This window comes from Acomys minous, assembly GCF_964271855.1.
Source record: "Acomys minous genome assembly, chromosome: 11".
Classification (NCBI taxonomy): Eukaryota; Metazoa; Chordata; class Mammalia; order Rodentia; family Muridae; genus Acomys; species Acomys minous.
Genome location: NC_140492.1, coordinates 48,166,183 through 48,187,055, shown reverse-complemented (window position 1 = coordinate 48,187,055; position 20,873 = coordinate 48,166,183). Strand labels below are relative to the sequence as shown.

Sequence of the window (20,873 nt, the reverse complement as noted above, 5' to 3'; positions counted from 1 at the left end):
ACAAATGGATGGGACTAGAAATGATCATACTGAGTGAGTTAACCCAGAAGCAGAAAGACTCACATGGTATATACTCACTTATAATTGGGCACTAGCCCAAAAGGCATGTTCCATGAAAGTCTTCACTTACCAGGAGATTGGGATAGATGTAAGGACATCCTACTGGGACTCTAGGTAACAGAAATATAGGAGACGGGGAAATAGAAGGACCCAGAGGGTCCTAGAAACCTACAAGAAGAACATCATGACGGGTGGATCAAGCCTCAGGGGTGTCTGCTCAAACTATTACACTAACCAAGGACAATGCAAGTAGTAAACATCGAACCCCTACTCTGATCTAGCCAATGGACATGACATTCTCCACAGTTATGTGATGAGCAAGGACTGACTCTGACATGAACTCTGGTGCCCCATATTTGACCATTCCCTCTTGGTGAGGGAGGCCTGGTGGCACTCAAAGAAAGAATAAGCAGGCTACCAAGATGAGACTTGATAGCCTATGACCATATACTGGGGAAGGAGGGCCCCCTCGGTCATAGACCTAGGGGAGGGGAATAGGGTGAAAGTGGGAGGGAGGGAGGAACAGGAGGATACAAGCGATGGGATAACAATGAGCTGTAATCTGAATAAATTAATTGAATAAAAAAATAAAAAAGATTGAGGGGTTAACAATTGGGATGTAATGTGTGATTAATTTATAACAAATTACACACACACACACACACACACACACACACACACACACACACACACTATCCTAAGAACAATGGACAGACTTTTGAAGGTTTCAAATGCCACTGCCCTGTTGCCACCACCTCCTCTGGAGAACTCTTGGCTCTGCTGATGGGAGAAATCAGATTCTCATGTTCCACTTGTGTGGTGGAAGGGATTTCCTCTCTAGCTGGGTCCGTGACAGAGAATGCCTCAAGCAAAGCATGGATGCTAGGCAGTCGATATGCAGCTAAGCTGTCCTATACTTGGTACCTCCTGTGTATCACCAAGGTTGCTCTACAGAACTGTTGCTCCACAGAGCATGCTTGGGAAATGCCGCCGTCTGAGTATTTTTCCAGGAGCTGGCATCAGAGATATTCTGTCCCGAGGACTAAAGCCTGTCATGGGCTGCCTGGCCCTCCCACTCTGTCACCTACAATTCCCCGGCTCACCAGGCTCCCTCGCAGGTTGTACATGAGTTTCTCAATCTCAGTGGCTTCCCTCTGGCCTTGGCATCTCCAGGCTCCATTTCTCTGAGAGCCAGCGGGCCACGCTGGTTGGATATCCTGTCAACCAGCCGAATTTGCTCATCTCTGTGTGGCGTTTTATCTTGTTATCTTCACTGTCTCCTTCTATGCCTTGCTCATGTGAGGGGGATAAAGAGGCAAAAATAACTTTTTTATGGTTTAAGACCAAACCCAGGGACTCATTCTCTGTTTTTTTTTTTTTTTAAATATTGACCAATTGCACTACAGACAAATTCCTTCTAGAGCTGTTTGAAGGCCTACTTAAGTAATGCTCCGAAAATGGAAAATGCTAGAAAATTATTGTTATGGTTGTAAGAGTTGTGATATAATGGGGCTTATCATCGCTTTATTCTATAGTAGAATTGCTAGATGGATGTCACGTGTAACTTTACAGCAAGTGTTTGTGAATGTGAATATTACTAAGAAAATTGACATCCTTCTAAGTAATATGGAGCTAACCACTTACAAGCAGCTTCCTTTTCAAAGTCCACAAGAACAATTCTTGGGACAAACAGAAGGGACCTTAAAAAGGACACAGTGAAGAGCATAAGCCATTTCTAATTGTGCAATGACATTACAGCAGAGGTGACATATCCTTGGATCCTTCTATGACTATCAAAAGAGGTTTTTGGTTTTATTGTTTGTTTGTTTGTTTGTTGTTTTGGTTTTTCGAGACAGGGTTTCTCTGTGTAGCCTTGGCTGTCCTGGACTCACTTCGTAGACCAGGCTGGACTTGAACTCACAGTGATCCGCCTGCCTCTGCCTCCTGAGTGCTGGGATTAAAGGCGTGCGCCACCACTGCCCGGCTAAGGGTCATGTCTTTAATTGGTCATAAGTAGAGTGTTGTGGCACCTTCTCTTCCCCTCTGTCTAGAGCTGGGTCCACAGAGTCCAGCAAATGTTCTAGCCTGAGCGTGATCTGTGAGGACTGAAGCAGAGCTGGGTTCAGGACAGTATGGCATCCCCTAGCACTGAGCGTTGTTGATGGTACAGCGCTGCATGGAGTTTGTGGGAGATAAGGTTAGCTAGGACGTGAAAAGGTAGCCCATGCTCAGTAACCAGGTGCACTACTCAGTACTTTCTACTCTGAGCAAATGGCACAAAGATAGGGAGAGCGTTTATAACATACTAGTGATGACGACAACAACAAGAAATACCTGGCAGTGACAATATCTAATGACAGGGAAGGTGTTGACAAGTTGAGCCCCCCACTTAAACCATTCCTCTTCTTCATGATGGTTGCTGTAATAGCTGGCAGCTTAGTCTTTCTTGGTCTCCAAATGTCAAGTGTTGTCTAGGCTTGATGACCCAGGTTTATGACCTATTCAGTATTCTCTCTCTCTCTCTCTCTCTCTCTCTCTCTCTCTCTCTCTCTCTCTGTGTGTGTGTGTGTGTGTGTGTGTGTGTGTGTGCACCGAACACGTCTACGTGCATGGGGTACACATGATGGGTATGGAGGCCAAAGGTCAACATTGCACATCACATCTTCCCCCATCACTCTCCACCTTAACTTTTTTTTATTTTAATTTTTAAAATTAATTTATTCATATTACATCTCAGTTGTTAGCCCATCCCATGTATCCTCCCATTCTTCCCTTCCTCCCACTTCCCCCCTACTCCCCTCCCCTCCCCTATGTCTGTGTCTGAGGGGGACCTCCTCCCCCTGTATATGCTCATAGGGTATCAAGTCTCTCCTTGGTGACCTATTATCTTTCCTCTGAGTGCCACCAGGCATCTCCATCCAAGGGACATGTTCAAATATGGGGCACCAGAGTTTGTGTGAAAGTTAGATCTTCTTCTCCACTCACCAGTGGAGACAGGGTTTCTACTGAACCTGAAGCTCATCAACTGGCTAGGCTGGCTGGCCAGTGGGCTCAGGACCCGATTGTCTCTGCAACCTGCCAACACTGGGGTTACAGACGCATACCCCGTCCGCAGCCTTTACATAGGTGCTGGGTATCTGAACGCGGGTCCTCATGTTCGCACAGCACGCGCTTTACAGACTGAGCCCTAGCCCAACCCTACAGTGAACTCTCTGTTAAGCTACTCAGTAGTTTTTCTTCGTAGCTAAGAATCTCGCTTGACCCCATGTAGCCCTTTCTCCCACATCCGTTTCCCTAACACCTCGCAGCTACTTTGGAACTCATCTGTCCACAAATCTCTCCAAGCCTCTGTGTTCCTGGACTTCCCCACGGTGGTTCGAATCCCTCATTATCCCCAAGTGCTGCCTTTGTTGCCCCAACAAACAAGGCTTTTCCCTTGAAACCTGTCATTCTTCCTCTTTGATAAAGGGGCTTTGGAAGGAGAGGGAAGACAAACTTGGGTATCTTTTAACAAGTGATGGACAAGAACAAAATAAATTTGTGATATTCCCATGTCAGAGCCCATAAAATATCCCCAGCCAGCAAGTTAATCAAAACACCCTTGAGTCACAGTGTCCACAATAAGGCATTTCATCTAGAGGGACAGAGACAGTGGAATTGTCTAGCTCTGTTGTCATGACTTTTCTTCATGGCTGCTCGGCGAGGATCTGGAAAGACTAGTTCTTACGATTAAGACACTGAAACAGAACACTGGGTGCTCATTTCTACAATAAGCCTCACATGCCTTCAGGAGAGTAAACCCTGAAGGGAGAAAGACGGGCCTTCCAAGCTCTGAAGGAGGCAGCAGAAGGTCATGGCTGATGCCATGGTTCTGTGAAACACTGAAGAAAATCTGCCATGATCACAGTTTGGCTTCCTGCTCGTAGAGACAGATACACAGACCAATGGATGTCCCAACAATACACGTGTGAAACAATACAATAAACCTCTTGTTTCATGTTCCAGCCAATTTAAGGAAGTCAGACACAAGGTGCTTAAATTGCATAATGACGAGATGTGGCTGGAAGTCTGACCATGGTATTTCGAGGTTATTTTTGTTGTTAGCGATAAGTATAACAGATGCGCTCTTATGGGAGGTGGGAGGATTCTGCAGAAAGATGCTGAGGAAATATTCTCAAGAACTTGAGTTACTTTCTTGGATTTCAGACTAGTTACATTTTTTGAGACAGAGTGTCTCTATGAAGCCCAAAATAGCCTTAGCTGCTTGTCCTTCTTACCTCAGCTTTTGGATGCTAGGATTGCAAACACAAGCCACTATAGCTCGTCAATGGTTTTGGATAAGAATTTATCAATATTTAGTTTGCTTTAGTGTCCTTCCATATAATGGGAAGAGACTGGATGACTTAAAAATTCCTTTGAACCCTTTGCTTCAAAGTCCTTTCTTTCTTTAGATTTTTTAAAAAAAGACTCATCTCTGTAAAGTTTCTTTTAATGGTGTAAAAAAGAAGAGACAGAAAACCCCAAATGCAAGTCCAATGACATTTCCACGGGTAAGCAGACCTAACAGACAACCAAGTTGAAGAAAGGAACTAACAATGCATTAAATCAACACAGACACATACTGACTGAAGAAGAAGATGAAGAAGGGAAGGAGGAGGAAGAGGAGGAGGAGGAGGAGGAGGAGGAGGAATTACACCTCCCCACACTGGTACTATTGAAATTCTATAGCAAAATTTTGACAATTATGAGAACAGCCCTGTAGTCACAAGACATTATTCCCCAAGGCTGTCAGTCAAGGAGTAAGAACAATGCTTGTCTCTTGGGATGTGTGAGACAGAAAAAAAAAATCTTTCCTGTTTAACAAAGCCTAATTCACTGGCGATCACACCCAAGGACATTTTACTGGCACGGCCCAAGAATTAAGTTGATATGATACAAACTAATAGTAGAAAGGCAATCAGAGTTAATCACATTTTGTTTTATGTGGAAGCCCTCCCTAATACATGAAGATCTGAGGATAGACTTACACCTGAGTGATTACAATTGACTCAGGCGAACAAGGTTAAACCGTCAAGTTGTGATGAAGCAAAGGCTTCAGTTTGGGTAGTTGCTCCAACAGATTCCTGAATATGAAGGTTAGGGTTTGTCTAAGAATGTACAAAATTCTTTCTGTCTCATCTTGTCATCTTTGATAATGAAGTCTTTTAGTATGAGGAGGGTACATTTCCCGTGCAGTCTCATTTCCTGTTTATAAGAAACTGAATGAGAGCTCCAGGCCCAGGTGATCTTGTATCTGCTGTTCCTCTTCTGTACACTGGTGGGTTGTTTTTTTTAATTTTTTTGTTTTGGCCTGGATTTCTGAGAGATTGCATCCACTGAAACTGGACTTACAGATTTTTTGAGGAGCCATGCGGACACCGGGAATCGATAAAGTGTTTATCTGGTTCTCTGCTGGAACAAGCGATGTTCGTAACTGCTGAGCCATCTCCCCAGCCAATATCTGCTATTCCTCAAGGGGCTCTACATGAAAAGGCTCAGCATGCTGAAGAAGCATACTGGGAGGTGATGAGTTTGGACCTGTAAAAATGATGTCCTAGGATGGCCAAACCTTATAGATATTTGGGGAAAAGAAGGCAGTATTCTATTAGTTTGAAAGAAGAAAAGAGAGATATAGTTGTCAGGAGATACAGGGTTTTTTTTTAGGAGATAAAATCATTCTGTATGGTGCCATAGCAGTGGGGCACGACACTGGCACAGGCCCGTGAAACTGTGAAGACCAATGGGAGGGAACACTGAAGTAAGCAAATAAAAAGGCAGTGGTGTAGCAATATTGGGGCCATCGTTCCTGTAACATGTCAACCCAAGTTATTAGCAGTGGGAAACCAAGGCTGGTGGATGTCAGTGAGAAAGTAGAAAGAATATGTGTATTCTGTTTAAAACAAGGGGCGGGTGGTGTAAACTTTCATTTTTATTTTTGCAGATCCAAGATAGTGACTGCAAGTGCCCAGATGGCCAGAAAAGGCTTTTACTCGCTTGATAATGCTAGATTATCTCATTTGACACCATTTTAGAATTAAAGTGTTTTATCTGAACACTTGTAATATTTCCAAACCATGAGTGCTCGTCACCACTCACTGTGTGAGTGATAAGTACAGGCTGTCCCTTCTGACCAGTCTTGAGGCTGATCATGAAGAGCAGGGTCTGAAACAGAGTTCTTTAAATGGAGGTTTAAGCACTAGCTCCTAAAAAGCTTTTTGGCCATCTAAAGAGAAAGAAAATGTCCCAGTTCTGGCAGCTAGGACAAGGAAGTGAGTTACGATGGCTCTCTCATCAGTAAGGACAGCTTGTTTTCAGCATTCTCCAGACACGTTTGCAATACAAGCTGCCTTCAAGCCAGCTTCGCACAGTTAAACAGTTAGTTGAAAAATGTTCTGTGCAATCTCGTACAAGATCAGATCGCTGTGCCCTTCCTCCTAATAGAATCAGGCTCGTTGTCTGCAGTTCTCACTAAAATACATTGAAGGAAGGAAAACCCAAAGTAAAGAACTACTTCAGCAAGTACTTTTTGCTCATTTTCCTTTTACCATTACAGTTAGTTGTTTGCTTTGTTTTTTTGTTTATCTGTTTTTTGTTTTTCAAGGCAAGGTTTCTCTGTGTAGCCTTGGCTGTCCTAGACTCACCTTGTAGAAAAGGCTGGGCTTGAACTCACAGCGATCTGCCTGCCTCTGCCTCCTGAGTATTGGGATTGCAGGCGTGCACCACTGCGCCTGGCTGTTTGCTTGTGGTTTTGAGACAGGGTCTCGCTATGTATCCCTTGCTGGCCCGGAACACAATCTGTAGCTGAGGCAGGCTTTGAACATGTAGCCGTCCTCCTGCTCTTGCCTTTCAGGCACTGGGGTTACATTATGTGCTGCTAGAGGCCAGTTAGCATTTAAACCATAACTTAAGTCTGCCGCACAAAACCGTTGCTTGATTTTGCTTCCCCAGAAATGAAATACTATCTTTCAATTTCTAGTTCCATTAACTAATTAATAATTAATTTGGAGGTGGGAGTATGTATGGGCCATCGTGAGCAAGTGGAAGCCAGAGGACGACTTTTGGGCGTAGGTTTTGTTCCTCTACTATGTGGGACCATGACATTGAGCAGAGGTCCTCGTTCTTGACACCAAATCATCCCGCCAGTGCCCAATCACGTCCTTTTAAAAATATAGACCTATTGCTTTTGCATAAGTGAGTTTTATAAATATTTATTTATTTATTTATTTATTTATTTATTTATACAGTGTTCTGCCTGCATGTGTGCCTGCAGCCAGAAGAGGGCACCAGATCTCGTTACAGATGGTTGTGAGCCACCACATGGTTGCTGGGAATTGAACTCATGACTCTTATAAAGGCGTGCGGTACCATGCCAGGCTGTCATAAATGAGTTCTGTACACATTCTAGAAACTTGTTAATTTAAGCCAAAGGATCTTAAATGGGTGATTTAATAGAATGTGATGTTCTTATTGTTGATTCTAATTTTTAAGCAAAGTACAGTCCCCTTCCCCCCATCCCCTCCCACCTCTCAAGCAGCCAACTAGTTCATTCAGGAAAGCTTTAAAGTTTTCTATTTTCAAAACAGCTAACGAAAAAACCAGAATGGTCATTAAAACTGCTATATATATATATGTTTGGTGAAATAGATGGCTCTTAGTCTGTCTCCTGCTCTGGTAGTCTGGGGCTCTGTGTGATATTTTCCTCTGCAGACACCCTAACTCACACATCTCATTAGCCCTGGAGCTATTGCTGCACCGTGTTCCTGCTGTGTTGACATGGAGCTTCTGTCAGCTCCAGAGTTAAACAATGCGAGAAGAGCTAGCCAACATATTCTGGGGTGCCGCATAGCAACCTGTACTAACATTAACACCAAAGGGGTTAGTTCTCTTTGAAAAGGAGACAGAAATGCTGGCATTTTCCGGCAGCAAAGAGATTTGAAGGCCTCACACATCTCTTCAGGCCTCTTAGACTGAAGTCTCTGGCAAGGGAGGACATAGGAGATACTGTACACAGCCAGCTGGGACCACAGTGGGGACAAAAAGCAGAAAAATCTTTGCATTTGGCTCAGATGTTTAAAATACCCTCTTGGAAGAGATCATTACAGCAGTAAAAACAAAATGAAGGATAAGCCCAGACAAACACACAGCACAGCAAGTGTATTGATGTGCTGCTCCTCAGCAGGCAGCAAGAAAGAACAAAGGAAATGGAGGCCAAGTTCAGTGCACAAGCACATGGCAGGGAAGGAGGGAGGGAGGGAAGGAGGGAAGGAGAGAGAGAGAGAGAGAGAGAAAAGAAGAAGAAGAAGGAGGAGGAGGAGGAGGAAGAGGAGGAGAGGGAGGGAGGAGGAGAGAGAGGGAGGGAGGGGGAGAGAGAGAGGAGTGAGGGAGGGAGGGAAGGAGAGAGAGAAACAGTTGGAAATAAAACCACTTCTAAGCAGTGGAAAGAATTATAGGAAGCTTTCCAAGTTGGAAAAAAAAGTTAGAAAGAAGTAAACTTTGCATTTGTTTGATTTTATAAGACAAAGGAGCTTTTTGAAGGTGGTGAAAGAGATAAAAACACATCTAAACTCTCTCCCCATGCCTCCCTCAGTCCTGATGACTTGTTAGCTGTTTATTGTCCTGACTTAGGGGTAGGTAAAAATATCTTTCACTGAGAACTATTTAAAAGATGCATAGAAGCACAGCAGGAACCTCAAAATCTCCTAGAGAAAAATGTGAAATCCATCATATTTCAGAGACCACTAATAAAGACTTATTTTATGAAAACAAGTCTGAGGATTCCATAATCCATGACTTGCCTGGGTAAAACTGTGGATCTGAAATACTTCAGGGACGCTGGCCTCAGCTGTTACAGGCAGAACTAGTCGCACTAGTCTGGCTTTCAGATTGTCACAGGAGAATGAAAGTGCTTGTTCCTGTAACTGCAAAGTCAAAGCTGAGGCTTAAGTGGTCCATGGAGGCTGAAGTGCTGACCTGGAGGTTGAGATGCAAAGATTATCTCAATGATAACTGGTAATGGAAATCCTTCCAGTGATTCTCTAGAAGCCATTGAAATCTCAAAACCAGCACAATGACAACACCATGTCAACACAGCACACGTCGCGAGGGGTGGGGGGAATGTGGGAACGTGACAAGGCCCGGTCTCCAGATGAAGAGCAATAGGCAGTTGATGGTTGCTGACAGAAGAAGAATTGGTCTTCAGGGAAGAGCTTCCTGGTAGGTTATCTCATCCCACGTGATCATCTCTAAAAGCATACACATGAGCAGCACCAGATGGGCTCAACAGGTTATAGTTATATATACATATGTATGTGTGTGTGTGGATTAATAATTAAAGAAGAAGAGGTCATAAAATTGAAAAGGACTGGGGAAGACATGGGAGGTGTTGGAGAGATGGAGATGATGTAACAACAGTATGTATGAAATTCTCAAGACAAAATTTTTTAATTAAAAAATACAATTTTATGAAAGGTCATACATGTCTAACTACCAATAAACAAATGGCTAACAGTAAATAAAAAGAAGAGGGAAACAGTGAGCAGAGGAAGGGGACAGAAGATAGACCTTCACTGCTACAGGTTTTGCTGGTTAAAGAAAATTCTGAAAAAAAAAATCAATTGATTCTTAAAATTCAGAAATACCATAAAGCAAAGGAGCCTAACACGCTAATAACACTACTTCATCCAAAGAACTCGCCATGTTGACTTACGCACACAGCTTGGTGGTGTGATGTTGTATGCCTTGTTTATAAGGAGCCACACACAAACAACGCAAAATGTTCCTAGTTCTAGGGTTTGTAGTAACCAAAACAAACAAACAAACAAAACACAAACACAAACAAAAACCAAAACAAACAAACAAAAAGATTTCTCGCTCTAACTAACCAGGTCTTCCTGAAGGAATGCCTGATGGCAGGTTAGAAACAAAAAGTAACTTTCATGGAATCAAGTGAGAGATCAGCTGGGCGTGGTGGCACGTGCTTGCAATCCCAGCACTTGGGAGGTGGAGGCAGGACGATCAGCCGCTCAGGTCACGCTTGGCTGCACAGTGATTTCAAAGCCAGCCTGGGCTACATGAGACCCCTTTTCAAAAATCAAAGCAACAAACAAACAAACAGACCTCCTGTCAAAATAATTCAGAAGCGGATTGAATTGGCCTCTACTTCCCAATGGGTGATTTTCCTTAAATAAAAATAAAAGCAATAATGACCTAAAATGCATCAAGTATGCTTAAATCAATAACTGACAGCTGTGCATGATTATAGGTGCTGGGGACCAATGCATCATTTTCTAATTTGGCAAGCAAAGAATGAAGCATTTGTCTCATGTTTTCTTTATAAGCAGCAGCTTAAGCTAACCGAACAGCCAGCAAGAAGCTACTCATTATGAGACCTTCAGCTCACGATAAACAATCAAGTCAGGTTACTTGTCTGTGTCCAAAGCGTCTCTCCCCTTCTTTCTGATTATCTATCATGACCTTTTAAAGCTCAGTTTCCTCCAACTGAACTGTATGCAGGGTTTCTCTAAAACACAGCAGTCTGTGGGGACAGTGCTGTCCAAGAAAAGCAAAACGTGAGCAAGTGCCTATTTTAAAATCTTCTAATAGCTAGGTTAAAAAGGCAAAACCCAGGTAGGTCAAATGAATTTTTATAAAAACAGTTCAATCTTAGCCAGGCGTGGTGGTGCATGCCTTTAATCCAGCACTTGGGAGGCTATGGCAGGCACATCGCTATGAGTTCGAGGCCATCCTGGTCTACAAAGTGATCCAGGACAGCCAGGCAGAGAAACCCTGTCTCGAAAAACCAAAACCCAAAACCCAAAACAGTTCACTCTTAAATATCTAAAAATATTACCTTTTAAATGCACAAAAATTTGAGCAAAACACTTGATATTGTTTTTATCTGGTCTTTGAAATCTGCTGTGTACTTTCTATGTCAGTTCAGACTAGCCCCACCAGCTACATGTCCTACACAACGCCACAAACTTACACAATCAGGTCTACAACTCAGCACGCGATCAGGCTGTGCCCTCCGTAATATCAGCCCCATCACTGGAGTGACATGAGCCCCTCAGCACCCTCATGACCTACTGATGTCATTTTCACAGCAAAAGAAAAACAGAGGAGGTGACTTCTATCGACTGAGTGCTTGTGTCTCACACCTCACCCCCTTTCTTCACAGGCTGAAACCTAATCCCCTCAAATTATATCTGAAATTGGGCCTCTGGGAAGTAATTAGGTCACGAGGATGAAATCGGTGCCTTTATAAGGAAATACCTTGAGACCTAGCATCACAGGAGACTTGCCCCTTCCTCCGCACGCCTGACCCTTTGTGGATGCAGCAAGAGAGTGGCTTTCTGCAAACCAGGATCCAGACCCATGAGTGGGATTACACTGCTGCAGGGCTGTTCATCCAGATAACGTGCTAATGAGATACTCTTCCTTCCAACGAGCAGTGGCGCCTTTAGAAGGAAGCTGTGGGAGGGGGACAGCAAAGGACAGTTCTTAGCCTCAGTACACAATGACCCAGCGTGCTCTGGCCCTTCACAAGGAGGAGAACTGAGGCTACCGCACCCAAGCTTCTAACTCGTCTCTGTCACTTTTAATGTGTGGTATGATTGCATATCAGCATCCTTGCGATTGTTACAGAGACCCCCCCCCCCCAGGGATACCATATTCTGCAGATGCTTGGGCGCCTTATATAACATGCACAGTATTTTCTTACAATGTATGCACATCCTATGTATTCTTTAAGTCACCTCTACATTATTCATAATAGACAGTACTGTGCAAATGCTGGGTAAACACTGCTATGTTGTATGGTTTAGGAAACAATGTCAAGAAAAAAATTGCCGAGTTACGTTAAGGATTTTAGAAAAATTTTCCTTAAAAATTGTGTGTGTGTAATGATTATGTGAGTGGGGTTCATGCGTGCCACAACCTCTGAATGGAAGTCAGAGGACAACTTTTGTAGTCAGTTCTATCCTTCTTGCATCTTCCACTGTGGATTTAAAGGAGCAATGCCAGGTCATCAGGCTTGTGCTGTGAGCACTCGCAGAGCCATCTTGCCAGCCCCTTTAAAATATTTTCCGTTTGAGTTTGGTAGCTTTGTAGATGAGGAACTAACAAATATGGAGGTTATGCCTATTAACATATGGCTAAAGGTTAGCACTGGTTAGCGTTGTTCATGAGGACTGGGTAGTGTCCTTTGAAGCTGCATTCAAGGTAATGTTACAATCAGGTCTAGATGTGCAACTATTAGTTGGTGTAACTAAACCCAAGGATTGCTCTTTGACTATAGAAACAAATACTATACATATCACGAAAGGACTAATGGGCAATACTATACTAAATTGGAAAAAGCTCTCTTTGCAAACAGTATGATTTTATACTTAGAAAAAAAGAGAAAGGCGTTAGAACACTTTCAGTAAAGTTGAAGGATACATCATCATCATCATCAACAACAAAATGACAGCTTTTCTATATGCCAGTAACAAACTTGAAGAGAAAAAAAATTAGGAAAATATCCCATTTATGACAGCTTTCAAAATACCTATGAATAAACCTAAATAAAAAGATACACCACACACCGACATACACACATACACAAAGAGAGGGGGGGGAGAGAAAGAGGAGAGAGAGAGAGAGAGAGACAGAGAGAGAGAGAGAGAGAGAGAGAGAGAGAGAGAGAGAGAGAGAGAGACTACTTGTAGTTTTAATGATGTTCTGCTACTAGGGGTCACAATGTCCACTCCCCAAGAGCCATAGACCATCTAATAACCCCAGTGCCTAGCCTGAGAAACCTCCCTTCAAGCTATTGGTCAGGGAACTCAAAGACGCTCCTAAAATACAGGCTCTTGCTATTGCTCTTGACTGCCTCGCAGAACCTGAAGGTTCAATTCTAGTGCTGAAGACAGCACATGCTTTGGACACATGACTTGGAGGGATCCAGCTGGAGCTGACCTAGAAGCCATCTCCCTTGAAGACTAGCTCCATCGTATCAGACGTTCTTATACAGCTGCCAGGGTAGAAAGCAGTCAGCAGTTCTACCCAACTGTAAAGCCTAGGAACCACAGTGATGGCACCACAGCAAGATGTCTCCAAGAGTACAAGACTGGTACTTAACCCTTAGGGTAACCAATAGGCACATAATTGGACTCATGGCCACTCACTAGGAGATAACAGTTACTCACTAGGAAATAATGTATCCTTGAGACTGTAAACACTGACAACTCCCTGTGGCTGGTAAGGTGATGGGCCCCAGAGGAAATTCAGTACTAACACTTTCTTAAACCAGTATCATTTTTTATTGCATTGTAAGTGTTGATCCTTATGCTCACAGATAAATGTGGTTCTCACCCCTCGTCGGAGCATCCACCTTTCCAGTAGATGATGGCCATTACATAAAGCCACACGTGGTTGAAATGCAGAAAGCAACTGACTATATGGCATGTCCAACACTAATTGATGTATCTACAACATGATCCCTGAACCTCAGGGTCAGAGGTAACATCAAAGAAAAGGAAGCAGAAAGATTGTACAAGCCAAAGAATTCTGACGTCTACCATGAGGTAGTGTCTTCTATATATGGCAAGGAAGCAGAACCCATAAAACATTTAAAATATAGCCACCTGAGTACAAACATCACAGTGCCAACGTGGACGGAGGAGATCTCACAAGGCTCACCTCTAGATGAAGAGCTACAGACAGTTACTGACTGCTGAGAAAAGGAGAATTAGTCTTCTCCAGGATTGAGTCCCTTGGTAGGTTATCCAGTCCCATGCAGTCAGCTCTAAACACACACACACACACACACACACACACACACACACACACACACACACACACCAAGAATAACTAAGGAAGAAGTAATGAACTTGAGAGGGAGTCTAGGATATTTGAGATAGAGTCTAGGATACATGGGCGTAGGTAGTTGTAGGGGTAAAGGGAGAGTTGGAAGTGATGCAAATGTAGTATTTGTATATGAAACTTTCCAAAAAATTAAAATTAGATGAAAGGTGAATTATTTCTAAAAGTGATCAACTGGAAAGTGAATTGAAGAAGACACTAGGCATAAGGTAGTCCACGTTCCTGGGATGGCAGAACTTTGTGGGATTTACTATATTATATCTCAAATTATACCACAGAGCCATAGTGACAAGGAAAGCATAGCACTAGAACAAAAGAAAGACATAGACCAACAGGACGTAATAGAAAACCCAGATGTGAACCCACACATCTTATGGCCACTAATATTAGAAAAGGCATTAAAAACATACACTGGAAAAAAAAAACAGCCTGGCCAACTAACGATGCTCGTAGAACTGCATATCTATCTGCGGAAGGATGAAACTATGTTCACATCACTCGCCCTGCACAAAAAGCAAACTCCGGGACTGCTCGAGGAAAATATGGAGGAAACAGTTTCAAATATAGGTGTAGGCAGGAACTTTACAAATAGGACTCCAGCAACAGAAAATAATCCTAAAAAATCAACAAATCAGATTGCATTAAATTAAAAAGTGTCTGTACAGCAAAGGAAACTATGTACAGAGTGACGAGACCAGACAGCCACAGATTAGAGGGAAGTGTTTGCCATCCATACCGCGGATTGGGGAAGGGGGTGTTAGCATAACATAAAGAGCTTTAAGCCTGAAACACAAAATGACCCCTGCCAGTCAATAAAAGGGCTAATGAACCAAGTGACACTTCTCAAAAGAAGAAACACAAATGGCCCATACATTGTTCAACATCCTCAGCCATCAGAGAACTGCAAATTAAAACAAAAGTTGGGGTTCCGTCTCCCCCAGAGTCAGAATGATGACTGTTTAGAACACAAATGCAACAACATTGGGAAGGGTATGAAGAAAGACAAACCAGAATTCACTGTTGGTATGAGTGTAAGATGGGCAGATACTGGGGGAATCAGGATGGAATGTTCTCAAAGAAGTAAAACTAGAGCTATCATAGGGCCCAACTATACTGCCCCTGGGCACATACCCAAAGAACTCTATATTTTAAGTAGAGATGCTTGCACATGCAGGTTCACAGATGTCTACTTCCAATAAGGACATGGGATCAGAATAGATGTCCATCAACCGGATGACGTTGTGATACATATACACAATGGAACTTTATTCAGGAGTAAGGAGAAATAAAATTATGGAACTTGAAGAAAAATGGGTGGATATGGAAACTATTTTTTTTTTACTTTTATTGAATGTCCATGATTTACACGTCATGCACCAAAATCCCTCTCCTCCCCCCAGTAAAATAAAACAAACAGACAAACAAAAAATCTTGCCGCAGAAGCTGCAGTGTATTACGCAGTACAGCCTTTTGTCCACATATGTTTACTTTCAAATGTTCATTGCTATTACATTATGTAAAATAACTCAGGCTCAGAGTTTACTACTCACACTGCATTCGTTTTTCATGCATGTGCCCAAGATTTTAATTTTTATATGTGTACTTATGTGGGTGTGGGTGCAAATATACCTTATGAGACTAGAAAGGGGCCATTAAAAAAAGAAAAGAGACTTGTAAGGAAGGAGGGGTAACCGGATACACGAGATGAAAGTAGAACGGACCACTGAGGGCTGGAGCACAAGGGCAGGATGGGGTGCAGCCAGGAGATGGGGTAAAGCTGAGGCAAGGATCAACCCAGAGTTAAGTTTGGAAAAAAAAAAAACCAGTGAAACCTATTACTTTGTATACTAATTTAAAAACAAGCAAGTTGGGAGGAAAAGAGGTAACAGAAAAGAGATGACTGCTTCAGCTTAGTAAACAAAAGGGTTGTTTTCAGGGAAAGATCTCAAATGCTGTGACCAATGTGGAATTGTGTCCCTGACAAGCCTCAGAGAGGACAGCCTGCTGTGTACTGGTGGCGTTTTTTTCTGTAAGGGTTTCCAATGGTGAAATAGCCCCAGTGGGAATATAGATTGATTCCTCTCAATCTCCACAGCGGTGTTGTCTTTTCCTTGTAGACGTGAGTTGGTGTCCTTGTCCCAGTCACTGTATCCTTAGCGACTTCCCTGCAAGGTGACTTCCTGTTGGTTGACTGCCTTCTGTGGCTCTACACCTGTTTGCACAGTGTAACTCAAACTCCCAGTCAAGGGAATCCTGGGAAACTTCCTCTCCAGAGAAATGAAATGAATCCTATCTTGCTGAGCCTGAACCTTTCACCACTGTTTTCATTGTTTGTCTTTAAACTGGTCAGTCCATTTTTTTTTTCAATGTTTTTTTTTTAAATGTCAACTTCATTTTTACATTTGTCCCTGCCTCAAGGCATGCCAGTCTTTTCCTGGTGCTGAGGTCAACTAGTGTAGAGTGACACAAGCTGAGTGAAATTATTCATGGGGCAGCAAAGAGGCAGTAAGCCAAAGAAAGGCCTGGAGCAAAGGCTCTTGCCCCTCCTCGATGCGGGCGCCTGAATTTAGTAGAGATTGTCTTCTTCAAGACAAAGGAAAAGCAAGGTCAAACAAGAATGGCTTGAAAAGAACAAAAGATAAAAACTTTAAAAAACAAAATCAAACAAACAAACAAAACTGGACACCTTTCCCTGCCAAGCTAAAATCTTGATTGAAAAAGGATAGCGGGAAATGACCATAGGAAGTACCGCCTTACCAACGCTGTTCAGGCTAGTTATGGGAAAGCCAGGCTGGGCTGAGCTCCTTCATAGTCACGACGGATCTCTACTTAACTCTCCAGAGAGTTTGAACTTGGAGATGGAAGTAAGAACTGTTCAATGTGGGACAGTAAGAAATATTTAGGAGGTGGTGGCCAGCACTTAGGATTGTGAGGAGAGTTAGTGTAGCCAAGAAGATGGCCAAGTCAGATTGGAAAGGAAAAGGCAAAAAAAATCCATCCAGCCCTCCATGGGGGGGGGGGGCGGGCGTCGATGGTTAGCGAGAACAGGGTTGGAGATTTCTGGTCTAACCTACCACCTAGCTTGTGCTGCGCAGTGACTCCCTCTCGTTATTTCAAAGCTGTAGTAAACTTCTGCTGTCAGGTGTGCTCATGGTGTTGGAAGGAGCTACAGAAGCAAACCATCTAAAGAGGGGAGATAGCCACGGGTGGGAACCCAGAATAATATGGCTTGCTCAGATGGACGGAGAAAACGCAGTCGAGCAGTATGACTGGAAAAAGAGGAGGTGGATTCCTCGGAGTGAAATTATTCAAACTCTGTCTCAGAAAGCTGGTACATGTTAATGTATGTTGACCATTAAAACATTTGAAATCTGCCAGGCCCATGCTTATTAACTTTGTTTTCTATGACTAGTAACATAATAGTAAAAATTCTAAGGATTGCTTACTGTTGTTGACTTTCTTCTTCTTCTTTTTTTTGTATGATGCATAGGTTTTTTTTTAACCATCACCATTGTTTCATGAACAAAAAGCACTTTAATGCACATGTATGTAAAATAAAAAGGGCATAATGAAATATTTTTCCACTATGTATTTGATTTTTTAAAACTTCATCTTAACTGTCCTTTAGGATTTTATTCACGGTCTCATTTAGTTTTGCAGAAAACATTGATAAAGCTCTGAGTTACTGAGCAGAAGAGCATCATTGTGCCCCTGACCTCAATATCTCAAGTGTCCAAGGAAAGTCAAGCAGGTGAGCTCAACCTGTGTAGAGTAGAGGAACTGTCACAATTCTAAGGAGGAAAGGCAGAAGCAGGAAAAAACAAACAAACAAACAAATACAACCCCCCCCCAACCACACCAACAAACACCGCACAGCTACAGAAGGGATGCTGTAATCTCAGCACAGAGGAGGAGGATGACGAGTTTGAGGCCAGCCTGGACGGCGGCGTAAGACGACTCTCTAGGAGCTTGAGAGGGAGCTCAGTGGTTAAGAGCACACAGTGGTCTTCCAGAGGACCCCGATTCAGTTCCTAGTAGCTCACAATTGCCTATCACTCCCGTTCCTGGGGAGGGTGGCGGGGGAGGGGAATCAGGGTTCTGGTGTCCTCTTCTGGCCTCTGGAGGCACCGCACAAGCAGGGGACACACATACATATATGCAGGCACTCATACATACAGTTAAAATAAAAGCAAAATAAACCCTAAGGGAAAAAGAGAAAGGAAAATAAAGTAGCTTATTTGTCTCCCAGCAGAGCTGCAAGAAACACCAGGGCCTGTCATATCTAGGACCAAGCGACAGTATACCACAGAGATGGTGGGGTTTGCAAAACTCTCCTCTGGTTCCAGGAAACCACAGGGCTAAGAACCTATCTTATGTGCAATCCATCAGGCAGATGGCGGGTATCCCACACTGGGCAGGCACGGGTGCTTTGTGTGGGGTATGGAAAATAAAAACTGCCCCCTCTCATCTCTGTGCAACGGGATGGCTTTGCACCCAGCGACTCTGCTTGCCACAGGCCACTCACTACCTTAGGCTACAGGACGTGAGGAGAGGTGAGAACTCTGCTGCCTTGGGGTCAGTGCCATAGAATTTGGTGCCAGTTGGGGAATGGGGAACTTGGGGGCACTTTCTCACTACACACAGCAGAAAGGCACCTTAAAATAATGACATTCTTAAGGAAGGGTCTGAATTGTGACTCTGAATGACAATAAGGAATGGAAAGGTATAGAGGTACTTTAATTGCCTGGTCCTGAAATGCCCCTAGGTGCAGGGCATAGTGAGGGACGCATACACACATTTATGCGGGAAGTAGACACAGAGCAGGTACACTGGAAAGCCAGCACCAGTCTTATCTGAAGGAAAATGTGAATTATATGCACTGTCTTACATTATATAATCAGGTACGGTTGCTGAAATAATTCACTTCCCCTCATTGTCGCCCCGTAACTGTTGTCAAACAGAACTTTCACACAGATTTTCACCCTTGTTTACAATCAAAGCCTGGACAGATCACCCGAGCATCACAGTTACAGCATCTTTGACTCAGCTTTAAAAAAAAAAAAAACAGGCACACAGTGTGATAATGGTAGCGGGGACCTGTCCACTCTCACACACCATTTCCATTTCTGAGCACCTCTGCTTCCCCGGGAGGCATAAAATAGAAGGGTCCACAGGGAACCAGGAACAGGTTTGTCCTCCCACGCCCTCCTCCGTCCTCAGGCGAACATAGCTATCCAGACTTCCTGGGAAAAGGCCCAGCCTGAAGGCAGGATCCGCAGAGGATGCGGGTCCTAGCGCTTCTGCAAAGCCCGGGAATGGCAGCGACCAGGCTGGGGTGGACACGAGGTGAAGCAAAGCGGTGCCCAAAGCTGGTGCCCAGGCTGGGGCAGGGCAGAGATTACCTCCTAGGAGGGAGGCTGGGAGAGGGCTTCCTTGCCCCCCGAAGTCTCCCGAGGTCAATTCCGAGTGCAGCGGGAGGTACCGAGAGGGCTCGGCAATCTCAACCTCGGAAGTTGGAGTCAGCCGAGCTCCTTACCTGGCCAGGACGGTTGGTGTAGTTGAAGGAGTAGATGTTCTCGGTGCTGAGGCTCACCACCCCGCTGTAGACTCGATCAAAATCGGCGCCCCTGGCGGGGTCGTGGAGATCACGGCGCAGCTCTGGGGGCTCTGCCCAGTGGCCAGAGACCGCCGCCCGCAGTAGCCAGGGCAGCAAGCAGAGCAGCGGCAGCCGCAGGCAGCCGAGCATGGTGGGCGCCGAGTCTCCGAGGTCCCCCCACCCCCCTCGAAACACAAGCAGCCCGAGGAGGGGGCGAGCTCAGAGATGGTCCTTCCCGAAGCTGCTAGTGGGGCTGGGCGCTGGTTTCAGCAGCTGGGTGGTGTGTGGCTAGCCTTGCCGCCGAGAACGCCCGCAGAGCGCCGGAGAGGAGCAGATCAAATACGGATGTGCCACCTGGGGTCTCCAAAGGAGGTCACGCGTATGGAGTAGGGGAAACGGGAGGCGTGGGGGGCCACAGAAGGCTGATTTCGAAACCCTTCTGCCTTCCCGTCTTCCCCCTTCTCATCGCTTAGAACCTTCCTCTTACCCAGAAAAGAATTCTCACTATCTCTTTCCTCTCACCCTCCTCAAGCCAAGAACAAACCCCTCAGAGAAGTAGCTGCTGGATTAGGAGAATCTATGTGACCAGCCATCAAGGAGGAAACCCGGTGCAAGTCAAATGAATTGAGCACTCTAGCTGCGGGCAAGCGAAAAGAAAGCAAAAGAGAGTGCGCCTCTCAAGCGGGTGCCACCAGTTTGCTCTCAGGGTTGCTTCCTGTAGGACTCTTGCAGGTGTGAAATGTCTCCTACTGGCTCTCAGCCCTGCTTTAATAGGAGCCCTTCTCAGGCACCTGGTTTATTACTTTATTACTCTTGCTCTCCAGGGGAAGACTCACGCCATCTCTCCCTTGCCATATGTGCATGTATGTACGTATGCACAATTACAAAATATAGATATGGTCAAGAGAGCAGTCGGCTAGAAGGCTGCTTCTGGAAGTTGTCAATGAGGGTTTAGTGGTCAGATTTAGAAAGATACCATTTTCTTTCCAGCCCAGCCTCCTGTGCCCTTTAACTTGGCAATGTTTTCTTTCAGATTCAGGAAGAAATTTCAAGATTCTAAATTGCTTTTTTGGGGGGGGGTTAATTTAATTTTATCAAGGCAGGATCTTTATATATAATCTAGACTGGCTTTGAATTCTAGGATCTTTCTCCCTCAGTCTTCCCCGCGCTCTGATTACAGTGGTGTGCCACCCACCTGCTAAGCCCCAGGTTTTTTTTATTATTATGTTTTTTAATGTATACATTTATATTATTACTCATGAGTAAAATAAACTACCTACAGCAGGAAGAACCATGAGACAATCAGGAATTATAT

At 44.2% G+C, this 20,873-nt stretch overlaps 1 protein-coding gene across 1 annotated transcript in view; it reads right to left on the bottom strand.

The window, feature by feature from the left end:
- SIDT1 (SID1 transmembrane family member 1) overlaps window positions 1-20,387 on the bottom strand; it is a 98,759-nt gene extending 78,372 nt beyond the window's left edge. Inside the window, exon 1 of the mRNA XM_084801292.1 lies at window positions 19,499-20,387. Within this exon, the coding sequence (XP_084657418.1) occupies window positions 19,499-19,708 (210 nt within the window). The 5' untranslated portion in view covers window positions 19,709-20,387. The remainder of the gene's footprint in view (window positions 1-19,498) is intronic.
- Between the last annotated feature and the right edge of the window lie 486 nt (window positions 20,388-20,873).